Below are 22,963 nucleotides of genomic sequence, written 5' to 3'. Positions count from 1 at the left end.
AAGGGTGGCTTCTAACGCCGGAAGTCCTCGGTCACCATTCGCTGATTATTATAAAGCTGCCTTGAGAAAGTTTATTCACTAAAATACTGGGCTGATTGAGATGGATAGAAATCTATATCAACTGAGACACTATAACAGCCACTCCAAGTCCTAGGGCGGCCGTGGCCCTTCATAATCCGGATGTTCTCAGCACACCAATGTTCCTTCGGAGAATTTTTTAGGTGTTTCATGCAACAAAGAAGATAATCGAAGCATTTTAAATGTAGTGCTACAGAAGAATGTTGAAAATTAGGTGGACCAATAGTGTAAGGAATGAGAAGGTTCTGCACAGAATCGGAGAGGAAAGAAGCATTTGGAAAACGCTGAGAAGAAAAAGGGACAAGATGATAGGACACCTGTTGATACATAATCCTGTTAATACAGGAGGGAGTGACTCCCATGGTGCTAGTGGGAGATATAGAGGGTAAAAGCTGTAGATGAAGACATTGAGTGGAATACATTCGGCTAATAATAGAGGTCGTAGGTTGCAAGTGCGCTCTAAGATGGAGATGTTGGCACACGGGAGGAATTCATGGCAGGTCACATTACACCAGACTGACTACAGAGAACACAAAACAAATGGTAAAAGACCGCATTGTAGCCCCTCTAGCCTATCATCGACCAAGTGATCTCTTAACCCAAATACCATAGAGGAAAATTAAACAAGAACAGCGAGAATTAATAGACCCAGCAGAAGGACATTTTATTGACACACTCTTGAGAATCTATCCGTATCTGAGTACAGTCCACAGGACGCGCGAAATCTCAGCTGTGGTACCCGGTATTCTATTCTTTTGCAACAATGCAGCCTGCAATCCTCCCATGGATACGACCGTAGAGATGACGTATGTAGTCTTGAGGAACAGCTGCTATGTAATTTCAAAATCGCGCCTCAGTTTGGGCAGATTTCCTGCGGGGCGAGACGTTTTATCCAGTCCTAAACATATTCAATGGGAGACGGATCTGGGAATCGTTCTGGTCAGGATAGTCGACGTCAGCTTTGCAGCGCATGTCAGGTGGAGCGGGATACATGTAGACATGCACTGTCGTGTTGGAAAAGCACATTGTCTTGTTGGTACACGAATGGTAAAACGACGGGATGTACACTGTTTTGGACGTACCGAACGCTGTTCAGTATCCCCTCTGCTACCACCATAGGAAAACGGCCATTGTAAAATATGACTACCCACACCATGATGCCTTGTGTGCATCTGTCGTGTACTCCCAGGACTTTGGCGCTCACCTGCACAGAGCCACACGTGTTGCGATCATCGTTAGCAATAAGGCAGAGGCGAGTCTTATCAGTGAAGGCATCAGATCTCCATTCGTCCTTCCACAAGAGCCTGTCGTGACACTTCTGGAGGCGGACTGCTCGATTATGGGACCTCAGAGGAAATAATCGGTAATACACCATGGGTCGAGAGTGTAATTTGCAGTGATGACGTGGTGCGATTCGATACGACACTTTATAAGATGCGTTTCTATGGCATGCATCTGTGCAGCGCTTCCATCTAGACCCAGGATGACGAGAATGACAGTTGGGGATAACATCGATACACCGTGGAGACACAGGTTTGCGATGTGACATCACTGCCTCCCGTAGGCGCAAACACGACCTATCTCAGCGCTGTCAGTTGCACGAACGATTCACGTCCACGTTCTCGTGGCATGCTAACAATCTTGCTCACACGGTTGGATTTCCGTATGATACAGCATACGGTTACTACTGGCTCTGGAGATTAACGACTGATGAGAGGCTTGCAGCGTTCCACGGCTGATAATGTGGTCCTTGGTATGACCGCAGCGCTGTGCGTTTGATCATCACAGTAACTGCCGTCTCTAGTGTCCCGACCAAGTACGGCATTCCTTAGTCACTTGTATGAATGTGTACTTTTTTCATTTTCCATTAGTGCAGCTCAAACTGGGAGGAAGCTCACGCTGGAAGTTGTGAACACCTGTTATCCAAGAACACTAGCAGGCTATGTCAGAGAAAAATAATTGAGATTACGAAATTATCACTTACAATTTTTGTTCTACATACATAAGATGGTTGAAAACTACTCTGGAATGTCAGACGACAACTGTGGGAAAAACAGAAGAGATACAAAAAGTTGCATGTAATATTGGGTACTGCATATCTCTATCGATTCGTAAAGTGGTGTGGTAGCAGAGCGCACGAGTAGGAGGCAGAAGTGTCGGAACATGTAGACAAATAATCTCTTTTACACACTCGCATGAAGTTAATTCGAGTGTGTGTGTTGGGGATTACGGGCTCTCAACGTCGAGGTCATCAGCGCCCTGCCACACATTGAAAGAAACGAATGTGGACAGACTTAGCAAAACCGAAGCACACACGCAAAGAAAGTAGGAAAAGAATGGAAATGCTACACAAGGAAGTAAAACATAAGGAAAACGAAAACGTAGCAGCAAGAATGCCACAGAAAATTGTCATTGGCTGGCCACTTACATAAAATAAGGGTGAGCTTGTCACACAGTGAGCAAATTAAGACCTTCTCCCTAAAGACTTTGTAAAAACATTTGACAAGTCCCAGAACTTTAAAACTTTAACCACATTCGTTTGAGTGTTTCTTAAAAGAGATGGCAGATCCGCTGGCAAGTCAGCTGCGGCCAATAGGTCAGAAAATTAAACGCAATCCAATAAAACGTGGCGCACAGTGACCTGGACGCTACAAGCACCACACATTGAAGTGTCCTCTCGCCGGAGCAGGAAGCCAAGCGTCATAGGGCTGTGGCCTATCCGAAGCCGAGTGGGGAGAACCTCGTTCCGTCTACGGGGCTGGAAGGAAGTACACGAGTCTACAGAAGAGCTGTAAGGTGACAGTATCCACGAACAGCTCAGATGCTCCCTCAAATTATTGTCAGTGTACAAATTACTGAATTTTTTTGTAAGTAAACAAATATTTACATTTACTCATGAACACAATACCATTTCATGCAGTAATCTGGATGTAAAAGTTCCGTAAAGAAAAGAAATCGTCCAGGAGGTGATTACGCTCCTTCTATGATCACGTGCAAGGCGCATTTCTTGTTGATTCGTTGCCGCCGACCCTTGCTCGCTGTTCACGAGATTAGGGCTTGTGACGCATCCCAGGGAAGCGATGCCAGCTCGGTGGGGGTTGTTAGAAGCAGTGAGGCGACTGACAATGGATAACATGGAGGTGCGGCCAAAAAAAACTCATTAAATTAACATTTGGGACAGAATATCGAGAGTCCAAGAGACTCACGAGTATTTCTAGTAAAATAATGAAACAATTATACACTCCTGGAAATGGAAAAAAGAACACATTGACACCGGTGTGTCAGACCCACCATACTTGCTCCGGACACTGCGAGAGGGCTGTACAAGCAATGATCACACGCACGGCACAGCGGACACACCAGGAACCGCGGTGTTGGCCGTCGAATGGCGCTAGCTGCGCAGCATTTGTGCACCGCCGCCGTCAGTGTCAGCCAGTTTGCCGTGGCATACGGAGCTCCATCGCAGTCTTTAACACTGGTAGCATGCCGCGACAGCGTGGAGGTGAACCGTATGTGCAGTTGACGGACTTTGAGCGAGGGCGTATAGTGGGCATGCGGGAGGCCGGGAGGACGTACCGCCGAATTGCTCAACACGTGGGGCGTGAGGTCTCCACAGTACATCGATGTTGTCGCCAGTGGTCGGCGGAAGGTGCACGTGCCCGTCGACCTGGGACCGGACCGCAGCGACGCACGGATGCACGCCAAGACCGTAGGATCCTACGCAGTGCCGTAGGGGACCGCACCGCCACTTCCCAGCAAATTAGGGGCACTGTTGCTCCTGGGGTATCGGCGAGGACCATTCGCAACCGTCTCCATGAAGCTGGGCTACGGTCCCGCACACCGCTAGGCCGTCTTCCGCTCACGCTCCAACATCGTGCAGCCCGCCTCCAGTGGTGTCGCGACAGGCGTGAATGGAGGGACGAATGGAGACGTGTCGTCTTCAGCGATAAGAGTCGCTTCTGCCTTGGTGCCAATGATGGTCGTACGCGTGTTTGGCGCCATGCAGGTGAGCGCCACAATCAGGACTGCATACGACCGAGGCACACAGGCCAACACCCGGCATCATGGTGTGGGGAGCGATCTCCTACACTGGCCGTACACCACTGGTGATCGTCGAGGGGACACTGAATAGTGCACGGTACATCCAAACCGTCATCGAACCCATCGTTCTACCATTCTTGGACAATGCACGTCCGCATGTATCCCGTGCCACCCAACATGCTCTAGAAGGTGTAAGTCAACTACCCTGGTCAGCAAGATCTCCGGATCTGTTCCCCATTGAGCATGTTTGGGACTGGATGAAGCGTCGTCTCACGCGGTCTGCACGTCCAGCACGAACGCTGGTCCGACTGAGGCGCCAGGTGGAAATGGCATGGCAAGCCGTTCCACAGGACTACATCCAGCATCTCTACGATCGTCTCCATGGGAGAATAGCAGCCTGCATTGCTGCGAAAGGTGGATATACACTGTACTAGTGCCGACATTGTGCATGCTCTGTTGCCTGTGTCTATGTGCCTGTGGGTCAGTCAGTGTGATCCTGTGATGTATCTGACCCCAGGAATGTGTCAATAAAGTTTCCCCTTCCTGGGACAATGAATTCACGGTGTTCTTATTTCAATTTCCAGGAGTGTAGTTGACAAAGTGTGTGGCATAACTAGCTACAGTTCTGCAATTTCTGCTAGTTTAATGTTTTAACGTTTGGTGTCGACAAACGAAGTCAGGAGTGAATGTACAACTGAAAAGGGATAACTGTAGGCCTCTTGTTTCTTTCAGTCATTTTCCTACAAAAGTCGAAACAAATGAAGCGATGCATTCAAGTGTGGCTTGCCGCCAACTTGAAGGTAAAAATTGCACAATGTGGCATGGTCCAGAGGCGACTACTTTCATCATACAAGAAGAATCAAGACTTACTTTTAACATACATATTAGGATAGAGCCCAAAAACCAATATTGCGTGTTGGATTAAATGACACAAAATTAAAACCTTTGTGGTAATGAAAGTAATATTGACATTTACGAGGTCATAAATGTTAACAGACTATTTTATAGCACTAAAAAAAACAGTAAAAAGGTGGTGCAGTTAGTTAACTGCAATAAAACTAGCAATTAACTATGTACGAGATTCGTGCAGCAGTAGCATACTCGTACGTATCTGACACTGCTGGCTAATTTCACAGTAGTTTAAAATTTGATGGGCTGTGATCCAGCAACCGTATGATATTTAATTGCAGGACGTATATGCAGCCTCTTAGATTCCACAAAATCTTGTCAATTGACCATGGTTTCGATTGCACTAGGGCAATCTTTGTCAGAATAAAAAGTTACATGGAATACATGTAATCATATCCGCTCAGATGTTTTAAACCCTGGTGTGGTTACATGTATTCCATGTAACTTTTTGTTCTGATGAAGACTGCCCTAGTGCAATCTAAACCATGGTAAAGTGAAAAAATTTTGTGCAACCGAAGTGCCTGTGTATATGTCATGTAATAGACACAGTTAACAGATTTACAAAGTTAACTGTTGCCTCGTCTTCGAGTTCAGCAAGCAGCAGTGACTTCAGTAAACGATAAATACAAACACGGCATGTATTGAGCACCTGTATTGTGAGTTAAAATTTTGGAGATCTCTCCATAGATATTGTCTGTTTGTCTGTATTTCTGGGTCCGGCAGAATAGTCTTCTGAAACCCCAGAGAAATTTATCAGTAACCCGCTACATAACACATCACGTTGTGGCGTTGCATTCAGTCCCGAAATGAGATTTTCAACTGAATTTTGTCAAAGGGGCGGCGTTTGGTAGCAGTTCATGAAATAAAGTGATGTTATTCAAACGACATAGAGACAAGCCAGATTCATGACGGACACTAATCTCATTTAAGAACAGTGGACGATGCAGCTCAGTGGAATTTCTGTAGCTCTGACTGACGTTTATCTGTATTCTTCTTATATTCGATGCTGCATCAGGTCAATGAAAAGGCTTTAGGCGTCATTTTTCGAAGGCGGTAACTCATAAAACTCACACCTTACCACACAACAGTATACAGTAATGAAATGATCTCGTAAAACATCTCAAGGCAGTTCTAGCTTCCGGCAGAGAAGCAGTTAAGGAAAGAACACGAAGAGTGAACCGCCCTCAAGAGGTTCGCAGAAAGGAATAAAATATCGAAAATTTAACTGTTTAGTGGTTACAATGAAGCGCCCCAATACCCAAAGTAATTTTCTCCAAAGAAAGTAAATGAATAAATAAATAAATAAATAAAAACACGAAGAATGTTCGGTCGTTGACCCTCGCAGAGTCCGCCTCCAACTTCTCCTATCTAGCAGGTGAGAAATATGCAAAACACAATACAAATTATAAATGTGATAAGGAGCCAGGTTGGTAGTGCTTTTAAATACTTAGACGCCCGTTGTGGCCGAGCGGTTCTAGGCGCTTCAGTCAGGAACCAAGCGACCGCTACGGTCGCAGGTTCGAATCCTGCCTTGGGCATGGGTGTCTGTGATGTCCGTAGGTTAGTTAGGTTTAAGTAGTTCTAAGTTCCATGGGACTGATGACCTCAGATGATAAGTCCATGGTGCTCACAGCCATTTGAACTATTTTAAATACTTACATCGTCTAATTATACTAAAATACGGAATTACTAAACGAGAAAATTAGAGATGAATCTTGCTTAAATGTTGTCAGTACATGTTCACAAGAAAGAAAGACAAAATGGGCGGGAGAAGACAAGCGAAGTGGCCTCTACACTTCTTTTCAGTGACGTTAGTTCTCCATCTTCCACAGTTCTACATGCTTCTCTAAGCATCAATTATCATCACAGTGACAGAAGTGTTTGTTGGTTTGTTGACAAACTAAACATTCTATTCGATAAATTTAGGAATAAAATATCTTTCCTTTATAAGTCTTCGTTTCTGATATTACTTGAGTAAGAAGAAATTTATAAAAATGAAAAGAAACGATTTAACGCCACCAATTGTGCCTCAGTGCCCCCGCAGATATTGGGCACAAGTCTGGAACAATGTCCGCTTAACATGAACGCCTAAAAGCTACGGAATCTAACACCAGTTAGAGGTATAAGCTAACGAAAGGAACACCAGTTGAGAACTATGCTTGACACTACCATGTTACAAGCTTTTTGCAGTATGAAAGCTACTGTTTTCTGTGCTTTTTGCATTAATCTTCCATTCAGGTCGATTAATGGCCAAGATTATTGGAGCATAGGAGAACTACAACTTTTCCAAGCTATATAATTTTTTCTTTTCTATACTGTTTACATCTATTTTTACAAGAATGAAGAATCATTCAGCTATTTCAGTGAGTTTGGCCTTCTCTTTATTACCTTTACCTATGCATATGATAGGTCATCTAAAATTATCTCATTCGCCTCATTTACAAAACTGGAAAACTTTAAATTTTGCCAAGAGAAGGAGATTTTCTCCCGCTGGTGAGTACGATCGTGATCCAAGAACCTTTTCGCAAACCCATTACTTCTAGAAGAGAAAACGGAAATGTTATCTTAATCGATCATTAGCACAAGACTTTGGGTCGCAAAGTATATTTCAGTTGTCATGTTGAACACTCGCGTTTCTGCCAGTTACTCGTGTCTTTCTTGCGCGATTGTTCAGCATGACAATGCCTCGCTGGAAAACCCTAAAAAATCACATATTTCAGTTCCTAGAACGGATTTTTTTAGTTTTTGAAGGCCTAAAAATCAAAAATTTAAGCATAAAGATATTTATAGTTTGAATAAGGACAACCATTCAGTTTCTAAGAAAGAAAATTGTTTATTTTACTAACAACTACGCTGAATTTTTTGCTCAGGTTGATGATACATGGGTATGTTTCAGTTTCGCACAGTAAGAAGTCGTAGAGGACGAATGTGCAACCGTAGGTAGCTGAGTAAAATATTTTGGTTAGCGTAAAAATGAACTAAAAGGAAGGAATATACTTTAAAGTTTATAGCTAACGAATTCTACCAAGTGTTTGTTTTTTTAATGGAATTATTTACTTTTTGCGGTACTGGAATTAATCTTGAATAAGATTTCGATAACATGATGCGTGCAGAACACGAACAAATAGTAACAACGTAAAAGTGTCGCAAATCATTATCCTGCCATCCGGAGAAGTGGTATTACAAACGTATGTATACCATACCAAAGGTAAGGAAACGTGTAGCTAATAGACAATTCTTGTGTTAATTATATTGACTCTGATATCGAGTGCTCAAAATGTTGATCTTGAGTATAGATGCATGCGAATAAGCCCTTCCCAGCAGACAATGCTACTCGTTTTTCTTAATGGAACTTATTTTTGTACTTTTCCATGTCATCGGGAGCATTTCCTTGTAGAACTCATTTTAATATTTCCCACCGACTGAAGTCCAGAGATGGTTCATGTGGTAGGAGTGCGGAATACTTCCTGGTTTCAGAATAACAGATCCAGCTATTAGAAAACGTTCTTTTAAGAAGGTGTCTGCATTTCAGTGAGGAACAGGCAGGACATAAATCATGTGGGTGCGTCGAGAATTTCTGTATGTCTAGTAGGATGCCATTCAATAAATGAGGCAGTATATCTGCGATGAACTGTAGATACTTCTGGGTGTAGAGACTCTTGTCAATAAAACAAGAACCACTTATGTGATTAAAAATATGCGTGCTTCCAGGTTGACAGACCAATGTCGTTCGTGCATCCCCTTCTGTCTGCTAGCGTGGACACACTGGTGTTTGTTTTGCCTAAAAAAAGAAATCTTCTATTACAAGGCATCATTACTTTACCATTTTCATAGACACCATTGGGAAAACATAAAAATATTTTAAATTTGTTGCCATCATGATGGTGCGATATATGGAAATGATGAAAGTCTTTGGAATTTAGTAACATATGGCTGCTTCCTCTCTCTCGTATACGCTGGGTCGTAGTGGATTGTGTGCTATCTCTGCTAAAATATTCGTGTCAGCTACTGCTTGGCGATGTATACGTAGTTACCAGATGTGGACGGTGAAACAGTACCACGTAACACCTTCAACTGCTGTTCAATTTTTCTTTATTGCGCGGCCGTTTCCACCTTAATTCTGTAACTGATATTCTGTACATGTACCTCCGCACGATTAAATATTATTTATAAATATTATATTTGTGACATAACAAAAAATTAGAAGAAAATTAGTATCTTACATGATGTGACTTCTGAAATTTTCCCGGCGTATTTCTTCTTCTAATAATTTCCGGGTATGCAGCCGGATCCCGTCGACATTCTGCCACGATATTTCGGCCCAGAGACGTCCGGCCATCATCAGGTGAGTACACAACTACTGAAGAGCCCAGGTGAAATGTACTGGCATCCTATAGCGCATGCGTCAGGTGTTGACATGCGCAGCATAGCCGAGTTGTACGTGCTGCCCTCGGTGGTGAAAATAAAGGTTCATCTAGTCATTGAGTATCGAATGACACTGTCGGTTCCGCTGTGATTGTATAATTTTAATAACAGGATTCCAATTTTTATCCAGCTGAAAGCCGTTGTCACGATTTATAAAATTATTGGCAAGACGTATTTCCACTGATTCCTTGATTACGGAATCCCAAAAACCGGAAACCGGGGATAAAATTTTTGTTACATTGTATTCCATTGAATGTCCCAAAGAAATACAGTGCTCTGCTACTGCCGATTTTGACGGTTGCCGCAGACGGGTGTATCTTTCATGTTCTATACATCGTTCATGGACAGTTCTTGTCGTCTGGCCAATATATGCAGCGCCACATTCACAGGGAATTTTGTAGACGCCTGCCTTCTTCAGTTGTAAATCGTCTTTGACGGATCCAGCCAGGGCCCGGTTCTTTGCTGGTGGACGGAAGATAACCTTGATTATATTTTTCTTCAGTAATCGGCCTATTTTCGACGACACATTCCCGGCGTATGGAAGGAACGCAGTTGATTTAAAGTCATCATCTGCGTCCTCAGTGCGTTGCTTCTTGTTATGATAGTTGCGCATGGCCTTCCTTATTTGGCGAGAAGTGTAGCCATTCTCTTTGAAAACCTTCTCCAAGTGTTCTAATTCTGCGTGGAGGTTTTCATCATCCGATATTATATGCGTTCGATGTATTAAGGTACTGAGAACACCGGCTGTTTGTGCTGGGTGATGGCAGCTTGACGCCTGGAGATACAGATCTGTGTGAGTCGCTTTCCTGTACACAGAATGTCCTAATGACCCATCATTTTTACGGCGTACTAGCACGTCTAGAAATGGTAAAGTGCCCTCTTTTTCAATCTCCATCGTAAATTTGATGTTCTCATGTAATGAGTTTAAGTGATGAAGGAATTTCGCCAGTTCCTGTCTGCCATGAGGCCATACAGCAAAAGTATCATCTACGTACCGCCAGAAGACCGTAGGCTTTAAAACAGCAGACTCAAGTGCATTCTCCTGAAAGTCCTCCATAAAGAGATTAGCTACCACAGGCGACAAAGGGCTCCCCATGGCGACGTCGTCTGTTTGTTCAAAGAATTCGTCATTGAATAAAAAGTACGTTGAGGAGAGTATATGTTCAAACAAGGCCGTCACTTCTGCACTGAATAAGTTACCAATAAGATGTAATGATTCCATTAAAGGCACTTTGGTAAAAAGTGAGACCACATCAAAGCTGACTAATAAATCCGAGCTGCTAAGCTTAACTTCCTTCAAGCGACTGACAAATTCCTCGGAATTACGTACACTCCTGGAAATTGAAATAAGAACACCGTGAATTCATTGTCCCAGGAAGAGGAAACCTTATTGACACATTCCTGGGGTCAGATACATCACATGATCACACTGACAGAACCACAGGCACATAGACACAGGCAACAGAGCATGCACAATGTCGGCACTAGTACAGTGTATATCCACCTTTCGCAGCAATGCAGGCTGCTATTCTCCCATGGAGACGAACGTAGAGATTCTGGATGTAGTCCTGTGGAACGGCTTGCCATGCCATTTCCACCTGGCGCCTCAGCTGGACCAGCGTTCGTGCTGGACGTGCAGACCGCGTGAGACGACGCTTCATCCAGTCACAAACACACTCAATGGGGGACAGATCCGGAGATCTTGCTGGCCAGGGTAGTTGACTTACACCTTCTAGAGCACATTGTGTGGCACGGGATACATGCGGACGTGCATTGTCCTGTTGGAACAGCAAGTTCCCTTGCCGGTCTAGGAATGGTAGAACGATGGGTTCGATGACGGTTTGGATGTACCGTGCACTATTCAGTGTCCCCTCGACGATCACCAGTGGTGTACGGCCAGTGTAGGAGATCGCTCCCCACACCAAGATGCCGGGTGTTGGCCCTGTGTGCCTCGGTCGTATGCAGTCCTGATTGTGGCGCTCACCTGCACGGCGCCAAACACGCATACGACCATCATTGGCAACAAGGCAGAAGCGACTCTCATCGCTGAAGACGACACGTCTCCATTCGTCCCTCTATTCACGCTTGTCGCGACACCACTGGAGGCGGGCTGCACGATGTTGGGGCGTGAGCGGAAGACGGCCTAACGGTGTGCGGGACCGTAGCCCAGCTTCATGGAGACGGTTGCGAATGGTCCTCGCCGATACCCCAGGAGCAACAGTGTCCCTAATTTGCTGGGAAGTGGCGGTGCGGTCCCCTACGGCACTGCGTAGGATCCTACGGTCTTGGCGTGCATCCGTGCGTCGCTGCGGTCCGGTCCCAGGTCGACGGGCACGTGCACCTTCCGCCGAGCAATTCGGCAGTACGTCCACCCGGCCTCCCGCATGCCCACTATACGCCCTCGCTCAAAGTCCGTCAACTGCACATACGGTTCACGTCCACGCTGTCGCGGCATGCTACCAGTGTTAAAGACTGCGATGGAGCTCCGTATGCCACGGCAAATTGGCTGACACTGACGGCGGCGGTGCACAAATGCTGCGCAGCTAGCGCCATTCGACGGCCAACACCGCGGTTCCTGGTGTGTCCGCTGTGCCGTGCGTGTGATCATTGCTTGTACAGCCCTCTCGCAGTGTCCGGAGCAAGTATGGTGGGTTTGACACACCGGTGTCAATGTGTTCTTTTTTCCATTTCCAGGAGTGTATATGGTGGCAACACTTACCCACATACGGCTTTAGTAATGAGGCCAGATATTTTGCTGTAGAATAGGTCGCAGCACCAATATTACTCACTATTAATCGTAGTGGGGCACCATCCTTGTGTATCTTCGGAAGACCGTAGAGCCTTGGTGGTACTGCATTGTGTGGCCTCAATCTCTTGATAACTTCTTCAGGTAGAGAACAGTCGTTCAAAAGGGAAGTAGTTTTCCTTGATATTCGGCTTGTTGGGTCCTTTTCAATTGTACGGTACGTAGAATCTCTTAGCTGACAATATATCTTCTCGTTGTAGGCTTCTCTTGTCAGAAGAACTGTGGCGTTACCCTTATCCGCAGGCAGTACGACTGTGCTAGTATCTTCTATCGTGGCAGAATGTCGACGGGATCCGGCTGCATACCCGGAAATTATTAGAAGATCTTACATGATGTCATTTCTATAATTTATAAAAGCTGTAGAACACAATGAACAAAAAAATACTTCTTCTGGATGTAACCGTTCTGTTTGTAGCGTCTTAGCTGCCACAGCTTGTGAATAAGGTTATAATTCTTGATGATTTGTTTCCATACAACTTCGAAAGACGGCCTCCACCGATTTTAAAAGAAATGTTATGCACAATCAGAAACCCGGTCACTGTGTGCTACAGCCATTTTCTCTTTTTCTAATTTTCCATAACTTCGAAGGGCAGTTTATAAGCTGATTCAAGAAATGTTATGCATTATCTCAAACCTCGTTACTGTACGTCATTATTATTTGCTCTGCCCTTATCATTTTTCTTTTATACTTCATGATCGATTCAGTAGTCGAAGCTGGAAATATATGACCCGTCCCTTTGTGATTCAGTAAGGTGGGAAATACGTGGACCGTTCCTAAGACGATGCTTCCACTCTCTGTTTCTAGAATATTGCGTCTCAAGGGAACTTGCACAACAGTGTCCAATTAATAATCGGAAAACGTGACTTCCTTTCGGAAGCGAGTCTTGATATTACATTTTATTCAGCATGCCTTAAGGCCGTCTGTGGAACAGAAACAGGTAGCGTCTAATTACGCTCCCTTTAAAAGATAAAGGTAACGCGAAACATAATGCCTGTCAGAGGAAATTTCCTTTTTCTGCAAGGGTTACGTGAGCTTGGAATGGGTCTGAAGCACAACTAAACGTGAACAACGTTACTACGGACACCAACAATAGAAAACAGAGGACAGATACGATGGTAACTCACAATACAACACAATGAGACGTACGTGTCCGTTATGATAAAATTATGAAATGGAGACTTGAACGTCTTCAAAACAGTATATCTCAAATGACTAAATATAATTCAGTCGGAAGTCAGGTAGCTGTCGAACTGGAATTAGTATAATGATAATAAATGCTAATTTCAAGAGTTCTACAGCCGTGTACTGTAATTCAAAATCGTTTCATTGAAAGTGAGCGAGGAGTTGCAGGGTTTAACACAGCCGGTATTCGGAGGAAGCCGAGCTGTTGTTTCGCTAAACCGCTAAACGTGAATGCCAGCTTGGTTCCTTGAACAACTGCACAGCTCTTTCATGTGAGAGGAACAAGTGAATCTTAAGCCCTGATGTCACTGTTTCCTATGTTTCGTACGGGGTTATATAAAAGTAAATTGCTTGTAGCTGTGTTAGCGAAGCAGTGTTGGTATCTTACATCAATCTTCTCAGATTCAGTTGCATACATAGACAAGAAGCAATTCTTCAGGCTTCAGTTTCAAAAACTGCTCAACAATGAACAAACTGTAATTTCTATCAGCAACTCTCTGTCGTATGTGGTTGACCTTCTTCACTGGTGAATCCAAATATACGGACATACAAAGAACATATCTGGTTCCAAGGTACTTCCTCTACTAATGTGAGAGGCAATATATTTGTTTGGCTGTCAGCTACACGTAATCATCTAAATAATATTTAAAGGCCACTGACTTGGTACTCGTACTTATGAGAAACCATCAACTTCAGAAGGAAAAAGTTAGAAGTGTATTTTCTCTTTTGTTCCATCTTTTGGTGATAGAGTAAGCAGCTTGAACTATTGCATACAACCATATGCTGTGTCGCACATGACATCTTTGAACTGTCGCTCGTCTACTATCTCTACGACAAGAGCCGTAATAATTCACATCTGATAAAAGTGTTCTTAGATGTGGATATACGTTCTGTAGATGACTGACCTAATTTCACAATTTACTTCTAAATGCTGTGAATTAGGTGAAGAAAAATCCTATAATAATTCAAAATTTAATGAATACGTTGGACGTATAGCACATGCTAATTCTACGTTCACTGACACCTTGCTAATTCAGGACGAACTGAAGGACGCGATCACTGAAGTCATAAAGAGAAAAAGGGTTCTGATGTACGTGTGACTGGAAATACGTTCCGAGCGAGGTACACGAATTTGAAGTTGGATATGAACATTTTTGATAGTTTCCCAAAGTACACCATATAGATCTGTCAATAGTACCCAGTTTATATTTTCTGTTGTAGTATTTGTCATTGTAAACTAGCGTACAGCCGATATTTAGTAATTTCCTTACGCTCATAGTGTGCCTAGTGCTTCTGCGCATACGCCACATGGCTGTAGCCCGTCATTTGTTTCCGCGATAATCAGCGCTCTGCCGCGGTGCTCTTCTCTACTCCGTAAAGTTGGATCCACTTGAACGTGGTGTGGTTTACTTCAGTTTACACCTTTATTTGTCTCATCCTGTTCCCCCATACCACCGTCTTTCAACTGCTTACATCCAATTTAGGGCTCCGACTTTTTCTTCAATTCTTCGAATACGGACGGGGGGTTGGAGGCGACGGGGGGGGGGGGGGGGGGGGGGAAGGAAGAATTAAAGGTACTACAGCATTGTACTGAAATTGCAAGTAATGGTCTTTACCATATTTCATATTACTTGCAGTCATCCGCTTTAGGCAAAAGTTTGACCTTCTTTGTAACACTTCGTGGTATTATTTAAAGTTTTCTATCTTTTCAGGATGTCGCCTGATGCAATAACTAATGTTACTCAACTCCATAAAACTGCAGCGGCGTTTTTAATCAACATGATGGTTTTGGACAGTGTAGGAATGAGAAAACACCAGGTATGTGGAAATGTGTACGTTTGTACTAATGTTTTAGTAGCATATTGGCAGTGAACCATCAGCACCGCTTGAGTCTCAGTGTGTGGTCAGGTATTTTTGGCGACAACCTGTCATCCTTCCACAACACCTCACATGTGAGGCATATCCCCGTCGGAAGATGTGCCTTTGTTGGTACGAAGAATAATATGGTTACTACATCATGGTGTTACAGGTCACTTCCACACTTCCGTATGGAGGTATATCGACCATGCATTGACGCTGGACCGGTGGTAATTGTTCATTACCACCATAGCAATGAAACACGAGTGTAGACGGAACATTGCCACTTTTCCGGTTTGTTATGACAAGGACATTGAACCATGGAAACCTGCACTGTCAAAGGCCTTATATCTCTACCTTAAAGTTGGTCTAGCTGCCTTGCAATCCATTTCCGGCCAGATGTCCTTCTTTGCTCCTTTTCGTTTCAGGACTACTTAGCAAAATCATTCTGATAATTACGGATATTCGACATACATAGTAGGGTCAGTAATGTACTACTTCTACACATTGGGTTAACACGTAAACTGATAGTTAGGTAAATGATAGGTAACGAGGAAGTCGACATAAGAGAGATACAGTTTACGGCTAGGCACGGTGAAATTATTTAAATTTATGTGGATGGCCAGGCTGTGGCGCTGGTGTGAAAGTGACAACAGGGTTTGTACAACACCACGTTTACATAATGGTCCAAAGACATTCCAGGGCTCAACGCTGTATCTCTGTCGCCCAATGTGCTTTGGCCTCGAGAAGATTCCTTAACCTCCAACTAGAAGGCAAATTAGTTTCAGATTAGTACAGAAGCCAACCAGCTCTCATACACTTAACTCCAGTAAAATTTTCTGACTGTAATTAATTATTCAAGTCGGAGGTGAGTCTCTAATCTGAATTTATATTAATTAACATACGTTCCGAAAAACTGTCGCATAACATTGCACCTTGCATGGCTCTTGTAGCTGTATCAGTGTTCACTGAGATCACTCAACATTTTAGTTTGTATTCTGGAGGAAATTTTCTGCCACTGCCTTATATATACCGAAGAGCCGCAAAACGAAGTGGCATGTACTTCACTAATGTCTGAAGTAGCGATGGAAGAAATTGACACCATGAAACCTCCAGGTCACAGCACGCTGCAACGCAACCCAGATGTGCTCAATAATGTTCATGTATAGGGAGTTTGGTGGCCAGCGGAAGTATTTAAGCTGAGAAGAGTGTTCTTGGAGCCATTCTGTAGCAATGCTGGACGTTTGGGTGTCGCATTGTCCTGCTGGAATTGCCCAAGACCGTCGGAATGTCCAATATACATGAATGGATACAGGTGATCAGACAGGATGCTTACGTACGTGTAACCTGTCAAAGTCGTATCTAGATATATCAGGGGTCCCATACCACTCCTACTGCACACGTCCTGCAACATTACAGAGCCTCCACTAGCTTGAACAGTCTCCGACTGAAATGCATGGTCCATTCCCTCCATGAACTAGTCTCCATATCCGTACACGTCCGTCCACTCGATACGATTTGAAACGAGGTCCGTCATAGACAGTCCACTGTCGGTGTTGACGAGCCAAGGCGAGGCTTAAGGCCTTGTGTCATTCAGTCATCAAGGGTACACGAGCGGCTCCGAAAGCCCCTGTCCATGATATGTCGTCGAACGCACGCTGACACTTGTTAATGGCCCAGCATTGAAACCAGCAGCAATTTGCGGAAGAGGTGCACTTCTGTCACGTTGAACGATTCTCTTCAGTCGTCGTTTGTCCCGTTCTTGTAGGACCTTTTTCCGGCCGCAGCGATGTCGGAAATTTGATGTTTTACCGTATTCCTGATATTGACGGTACACTCGTGAAATGGTCGTACGGGAAAATCCACATTTCATGTCTGAGATGCTGTGTCCCATCGATCGTGCGCAGACTATAAAATGACGTTCTAACTTCCTTAAATCTTGATAACCTGCTATTGTAGCAGTAGTAACCAATCTAACTGCTCCAGACCCTGTTGTCGTACACAGGCGTTGCCGTTCGCAGCGCCGTATTGTGCTTGTTTACACATCTCAGTATTTGAATATGCATGCCAATACGAGTTTCTTTGCTGCTTTAGTGTATATGTGTATAACGTGTCTCTCGTAAGAGACACCCAGGGCTTTTTTTGGTTCTGTTTTGACAGTTATTTGATATTTCGTTTTTGCATTGTGTATCTGGAGTCAGCCGAAACAAACAGAGCTTACCACTTGTTTCAAGCCACGCCAAGTATCGATGCAAAGCGCCGGTTTTTTCTCATTATTACACCTAAAAAGGTTGCAATTTTGCGTGCTCATTTGACAGGGCGATTCGAGGTTAGTGTAGTACGATATCTGTTTTATCGGTAAGTGTTAAAGGGGACAGTAAAACTCAATAAAGAAACAGTACTCCAGCAGCAAAAGCACGGCCCTGGTGCGCGCTAAATGCAGAACTGAATCTGAGTCGCTGTAGGACAGCTGTTTATTAGGTTCTAATGTCCTTCTTAACACAAATGTCATAATATTGTAACTTGAAAGTGCTCCATTGAAAGATCTCGCAAGATTCCGATGTAAAATAATTTTGTTCGTAGTGAGAAATAAACAGATGCTTTCTGTTGACACTTGATTGGGCATTATAAACGTCACGAGCAGTTTATGTATCTATAGATGTGCGTGTGTGTGTCTGTCTTAGCCTAGCGTAAATCTAATGTATTTGGCGCACTTGTTGAGCGCACTGCAGGAGACTGTTACAGGCACTGTTGCGTATAAGAGAGCATACCCCTATTATTGTAAATATTATCGAGTCTTTTAGAATACAGTTGGACTAAAGTTGTATGCTGTATGCTTGCTAATACAACACGGTGACCTGAGTTAGTACTCATGTTTATGATGACAGTTGTTATTAAGATTTTGGGAAGTTTCTTCAAGTACTTCGAAATTGTGGTCGTTTTGCTGTAAACGTATGTTAGGCAAGTGCCAGTATTATAATCAGTGGGTGTGGGTAGTCACCGATAGTACGGCAAGAGTAATTCGCTTTCCTTGAAGATGTACATCCAAACTGTAATTAACGTCTGTGTAAACTGGTTTTGGCAGTCCTGTGGCCTGAACCATATTGTATGTTGACGAAGGGATCAAATCAAACTGGTTGTGTTGTTGTGTAAATGAGTCAACTACACTTTCAGTAAGGATTTAAAAGATTTTGTTTCAGCAACCGTATTTCAATCTGGACAGTTAATTCACTGGGTTTTTATACTTCGTGGTTTATGTTGTAAAAAAAAAAAAAGATATGGAATTTACGAAATTTAACCTGATGGAAGTTTTGAAATAATAACTTACTTTTTCAGGCTGTTATTCTGCGCTATTTGTACTCAAAGCCTTCTAATACCAACCAATGGTACAACTGGGTAGGCTACCATATCCGTCACTAACAGTCTTTTACCTGTGATGGTTACCATAGATCGTAGTATTAAAAACGTGATCTAAAATCCCTGTGTCTAGAGTTGCTATACTCGTATATTTCCGATACCAGTAACATACTTGTTAACTAAATTAATGAATACAATTCCAAGCCACAGAAAGCACTGAGCAAGAACTGACTTCTTTAATTACAATGAGGGCATAGCGATATTTGGACAAAATTCTTCCTGACGGTTCTGTGTGCTAGTGCGCTACTGGCCATTAGTCAGGGATCCATCTTAAGTGAATTTAAACGTCGATTTGCTGAATGAATTACGAAAATAAACAGCGTGCGAAGCAGATACATAGTGCCGTTGTGTACCTGGCATAGCAGGACGTAAGGAACAATTGCAAAACATATGAAATAGAATGAACAGCATACGGCATAATCATAAAGCACAGACGAGAGGAATGAAGAGTGGTAGTGAGGGGTATATCGCATTGTTTAACATAAAATTTGGATCAACACTGTATGCGGATGATGTGAATCGATTGTGCAATTCAGAAAGTACGATTACACACTGAGCGAAGCACGGCAGGCATCAGAGCGTACACGGAAACAGGTGTGCAGAATTATCTCTGACCTAAGCTACATTTTATGTTGTGTAGACATTAAGTTTCTGTTGTCTATTACGTGAAATAATATCAGTATAAATATGTTATAATGAAATTTGTAAGATATTGTATCTTCATGCTGACACTATCGACAATAATTTTACACAGCAGGTCTTGAGAACTGCTTCGAACCCAGAGATAGTTTCAAAGTATGGACTATTCAAAAAATGATAAAAGATCGTGGTAAGGTGCAGCAGTGAAATTTATATTTGCAAAAAAAATTTTTATCTGCTATGCACCAGAAAATAGAATGGCTCATTTAAGACCGTGGAGAAGATCTTCAAAAAGATGTCAGAAGTAGATTTGCACTGGTGGAGAGCGTTTCCTTACATAAAGGAACACAGTTAGTACTAGATATTGACGTGGTAAAGACGAAAAGCTTTCTGAAAGTACAGAATTGTATGAAGGAGAAGAGCCATTGAAAATCGAGGAAAAATGACACTGGAGTAACTTCAAATTACGCGTATTCAAAGAACGTTAAACGCTAACAGGACAGCCAATCAAAATACTATACACATAAGATGAGAAGTAAAGGTCCTTAATAAAGATAGATTCCTCAGAACCCAGGAATGGATAACTTGTCACTGGAAGAGGTATGGACAGGGAATATCAGTAACGTACAGATCAGAAATTGAATACGTTAATCAAATACTGTGGGATAACTGGTGTAGTTTAGAGGGAAATACTGGCCAACAGTGGGAAAAATGGACGAGAGCATCAAATCAATCAAAATACCGTCGCGACTTACGGTAGTGTCGTTGCTAAATCCAGAAGAGCACGTGAAACATCTCATCACTATACTGTTTTGTGGAAGAGCATTTTCTGAGGTGGCAGTGACGAAATAACCACTATATGACTGATTTTTGTGAAGATATGCCACCATATGTCTGTGTCGAAATCGATTTCTTTTTTTCTTTTGAGTCATCAGTCTGCTGACTTGTTTGATTGTGCTCGCCACGAACCTCTTCATCTTAGAGTGGCAATTGCAACCTACGTCCTCAATTATTTCCTGGATAAATTCCAATCTCTGTCTTCCTCTACGGTTTCTTGTCCTCTGCAGCTCCCTCTTCTATCATCCCTCGTTTACAGTTTTTACCCTTTACGACTTTCTCTAGTTGACCGATGTTGTTCCGTGATATCATAAGACATATTCTGAACCCTGTTCCTGCTCCTTGCCAGTAGTGTTTTCCATTAATCTTTCCTCGCCGGATCTCTGCGGAATCTTCTCATTCCATACCTTATCAGTCCACCGAATTTCCTACTGCAACACTAAATCTCAAATGCTTCTACTCTGCTCCAGTTTTGCCAATGCCCATGTTTCAGTACCATACAAAGCTATGCTCAAAACGTACATTCTCAGAATTTTTTTCCTCAAATTAAGGCCTATGTTTGATACTAGTACACTCCTCTTGGTCGGAATACCGTTTTTGCTATTACTAGACTGCTTTTGATGTCCCCCCTGTTCCGTCCGTTATGGGTTATTTTGCTGCCTAAGTATCAGAATTCCTTAACTTCATCTACTTCGTGATCACCAATACTGATATTAGCATCTCGCTCTTCTCATTACTCTTACTTCTCGTCACTTTCGTCTTTCATCATTTTACTCTTAATCCATATTTTGTACTCATTACACTGTTCATCCCAGTCACACATCCTTTAATTCCTCTTCACGTAAGCTGAGGATCGCAATGTGAGGAGCGAATCTCATCAGTGATATTCTTTCACCTTGGATTTTAATTCCGCTCTTGATCTTTTATTTCCGTAACTGCTTCTTCAATGTATAAACTGACAGTGGGAGCGAAAGGCTGCAACCACATCTTCCACCCTATCTCATCCAAGCGCTCCGTACGTGGCCTTATTGTTCTACCTTGGTTGCTTGCACATATTGTATATTATTCGTCTTTCGCTATAGCTTACACCTATTTTCCTCAGAATTCCGATCATCGTGCACTGTTTGACATTTTAGAACTTTTTTTTTTGTACAAATCCTAGTCTCACTTCCATTATCAACGGCAACGTCGAATTGACTTTTCTAAAGGAAACTGATTCTCATCTAACGCCTCCTTAATATTCTTTTCCGCTTTTCTTTATATTATACTTGTAAGCAGCTTGGATGTATGAGCTGTTAAGCCGGTTGTGCGATAATTCTCGCAATTGTAAGCTCTTTCCATTTTCGAAATTGTGTGGATGACTCTTGAATTAAATTTTCACTCTACAGCGGAGTGTGCGCTGATGTGAAACTTCCTGGCAGATTAAAACTACGTGCCGAACCGACACTCGAACTCGGGACCTATACCTTTCGCGGACAAAGGTTCCGAGTTCGAGTCTCGGTCCGGCACACAGTTTTAATATGCCAGGAGGTTTTTGTGTGGATGATGTTTCTCGGAAAGTCAGGTGGTATATTGCCAGGTTCAGAAATTCAACAAACCAATATGAATAACCGTTTTGTTGCCATCTAGCTCAATGATTTTAGAAATTCTGATGGAGTGTTATACATCTCTACGGCCTTATATGACCTTAAGTCTTCCAAAGCTCGTCTAAATTCTAATACTTGATCCCCTATCTCTTCTATACCGACTCCTGTTATCGCTAGACAGAACTGATGCAACACGGACTCACCATGCCGTCACCCAGGTTGCTGACAACGCAGGGGATGAGCGCCGTGGAGCCGGTCTGCGCGGTGACGATGCTGGAGTTGTCGGTGACGAAGCGCACGGCGGGCGGCGGCACGTCTGACGCGTCGAGCGGCCAGTCCGCCCCCGGCGCCGCCTCCGTGGGGGCGGCGGCCACCAGGGCGGCGGCCAGCGGCACCGCCAGCGCCGGCGGCCGCGTCTGCCGCGGGGCGGGGGCCGCGCTCCAGGCCGCACCTGCCGAAAGGTCAGCCGTCGTCAACGAGGGACAGCGTGCGGCGTCTGAGGAACAGAGGAAGACAGTTCAGGGGACAACGGATATCCTAGTCTACAAAGCATTGTTACGCATTTCGGATAAAATCCGCTCTGGCATTAGGACAGCTATCATCGCTCTTCACGCTGCTGAAACGTTTATTTATTTAGTCCCATATGCTGTATTTTTGGCTGCCGCGCAAACATGGAACGACTTGAAATTGACAAGTCGGCCACAGCACAGGTGGTGTTTGAGCTGTTGCCCATATGCTGTGTTGTCCCAGTCGCAAATAACATACAAGATCCGACATGCGAATGCTAATCGATTTTAAGGCTTCGCCAGCACATACCTCATATGTCTTCGAAATCAGATGAAGGGAAAGTACTTTAATCAATATACATTCGATTTTACATAGCTCTTTGGTATATACGAGGACTGTCCAGAAAGTTCCGATTGATCGCGAAATGGGACCCACAGTGAAATTCAGAGATGTTTCATTTGTAATATTTAGCTACACCTTCCAGTTACTTCTCTACATAGTCGCCGTTCTGACTTTGTCGTAGCGTCGTACCAACTTTCCAATACCCTCATCATAGAAGGCAGCCGGCAGTGCTTTCCGCCACTTCTCTACGCTGGCCTATAGCTCGTTGTCTGTGCAAAAACGTTGTCTTCAAAGTCAGCTGTTCATGTGAGCAGAGATAAAAGGCAGAGGGAGGTA

The 22,963-nt window shown here is 43.6% G+C and overlaps 1 protein-coding gene across 1 annotated transcript in view; it reads right to left on the bottom strand.

The window, feature by feature from the left end:
* LOC124616223 (zwei Ig domain protein zig-8-like) overlaps nt 1–22,963 on the bottom strand; it is a 254,680-nt gene that overhangs the window by 188,030 nt on the left and 43,687 nt on the right. Inside the window, exon 3 of the mRNA XM_047144526.1 lies at nt 21,982–22,274. Within this exon, the coding sequence (XP_047000482.1) occupies nt 21,982–22,274 (293 nt within the window). The remainder of the gene's footprint in view (nt 1–21,981; nt 22,275–22,963) is intronic.

This window comes from Schistocerca americana, chromosome 5 (assembly GCF_021461395.2).
Source record: "Schistocerca americana isolate TAMUIC-IGC-003095 chromosome 5, iqSchAmer2.1, whole genome shotgun sequence".
Lineage (NCBI taxonomy): Eukaryota > Metazoa > Arthropoda > Insecta > Orthoptera > Acrididae > Schistocerca > Schistocerca americana.
Note: the sequence above shows the minus strand (reverse complement) of the source record. Positions and strands in the feature narration are given on the sequence as shown.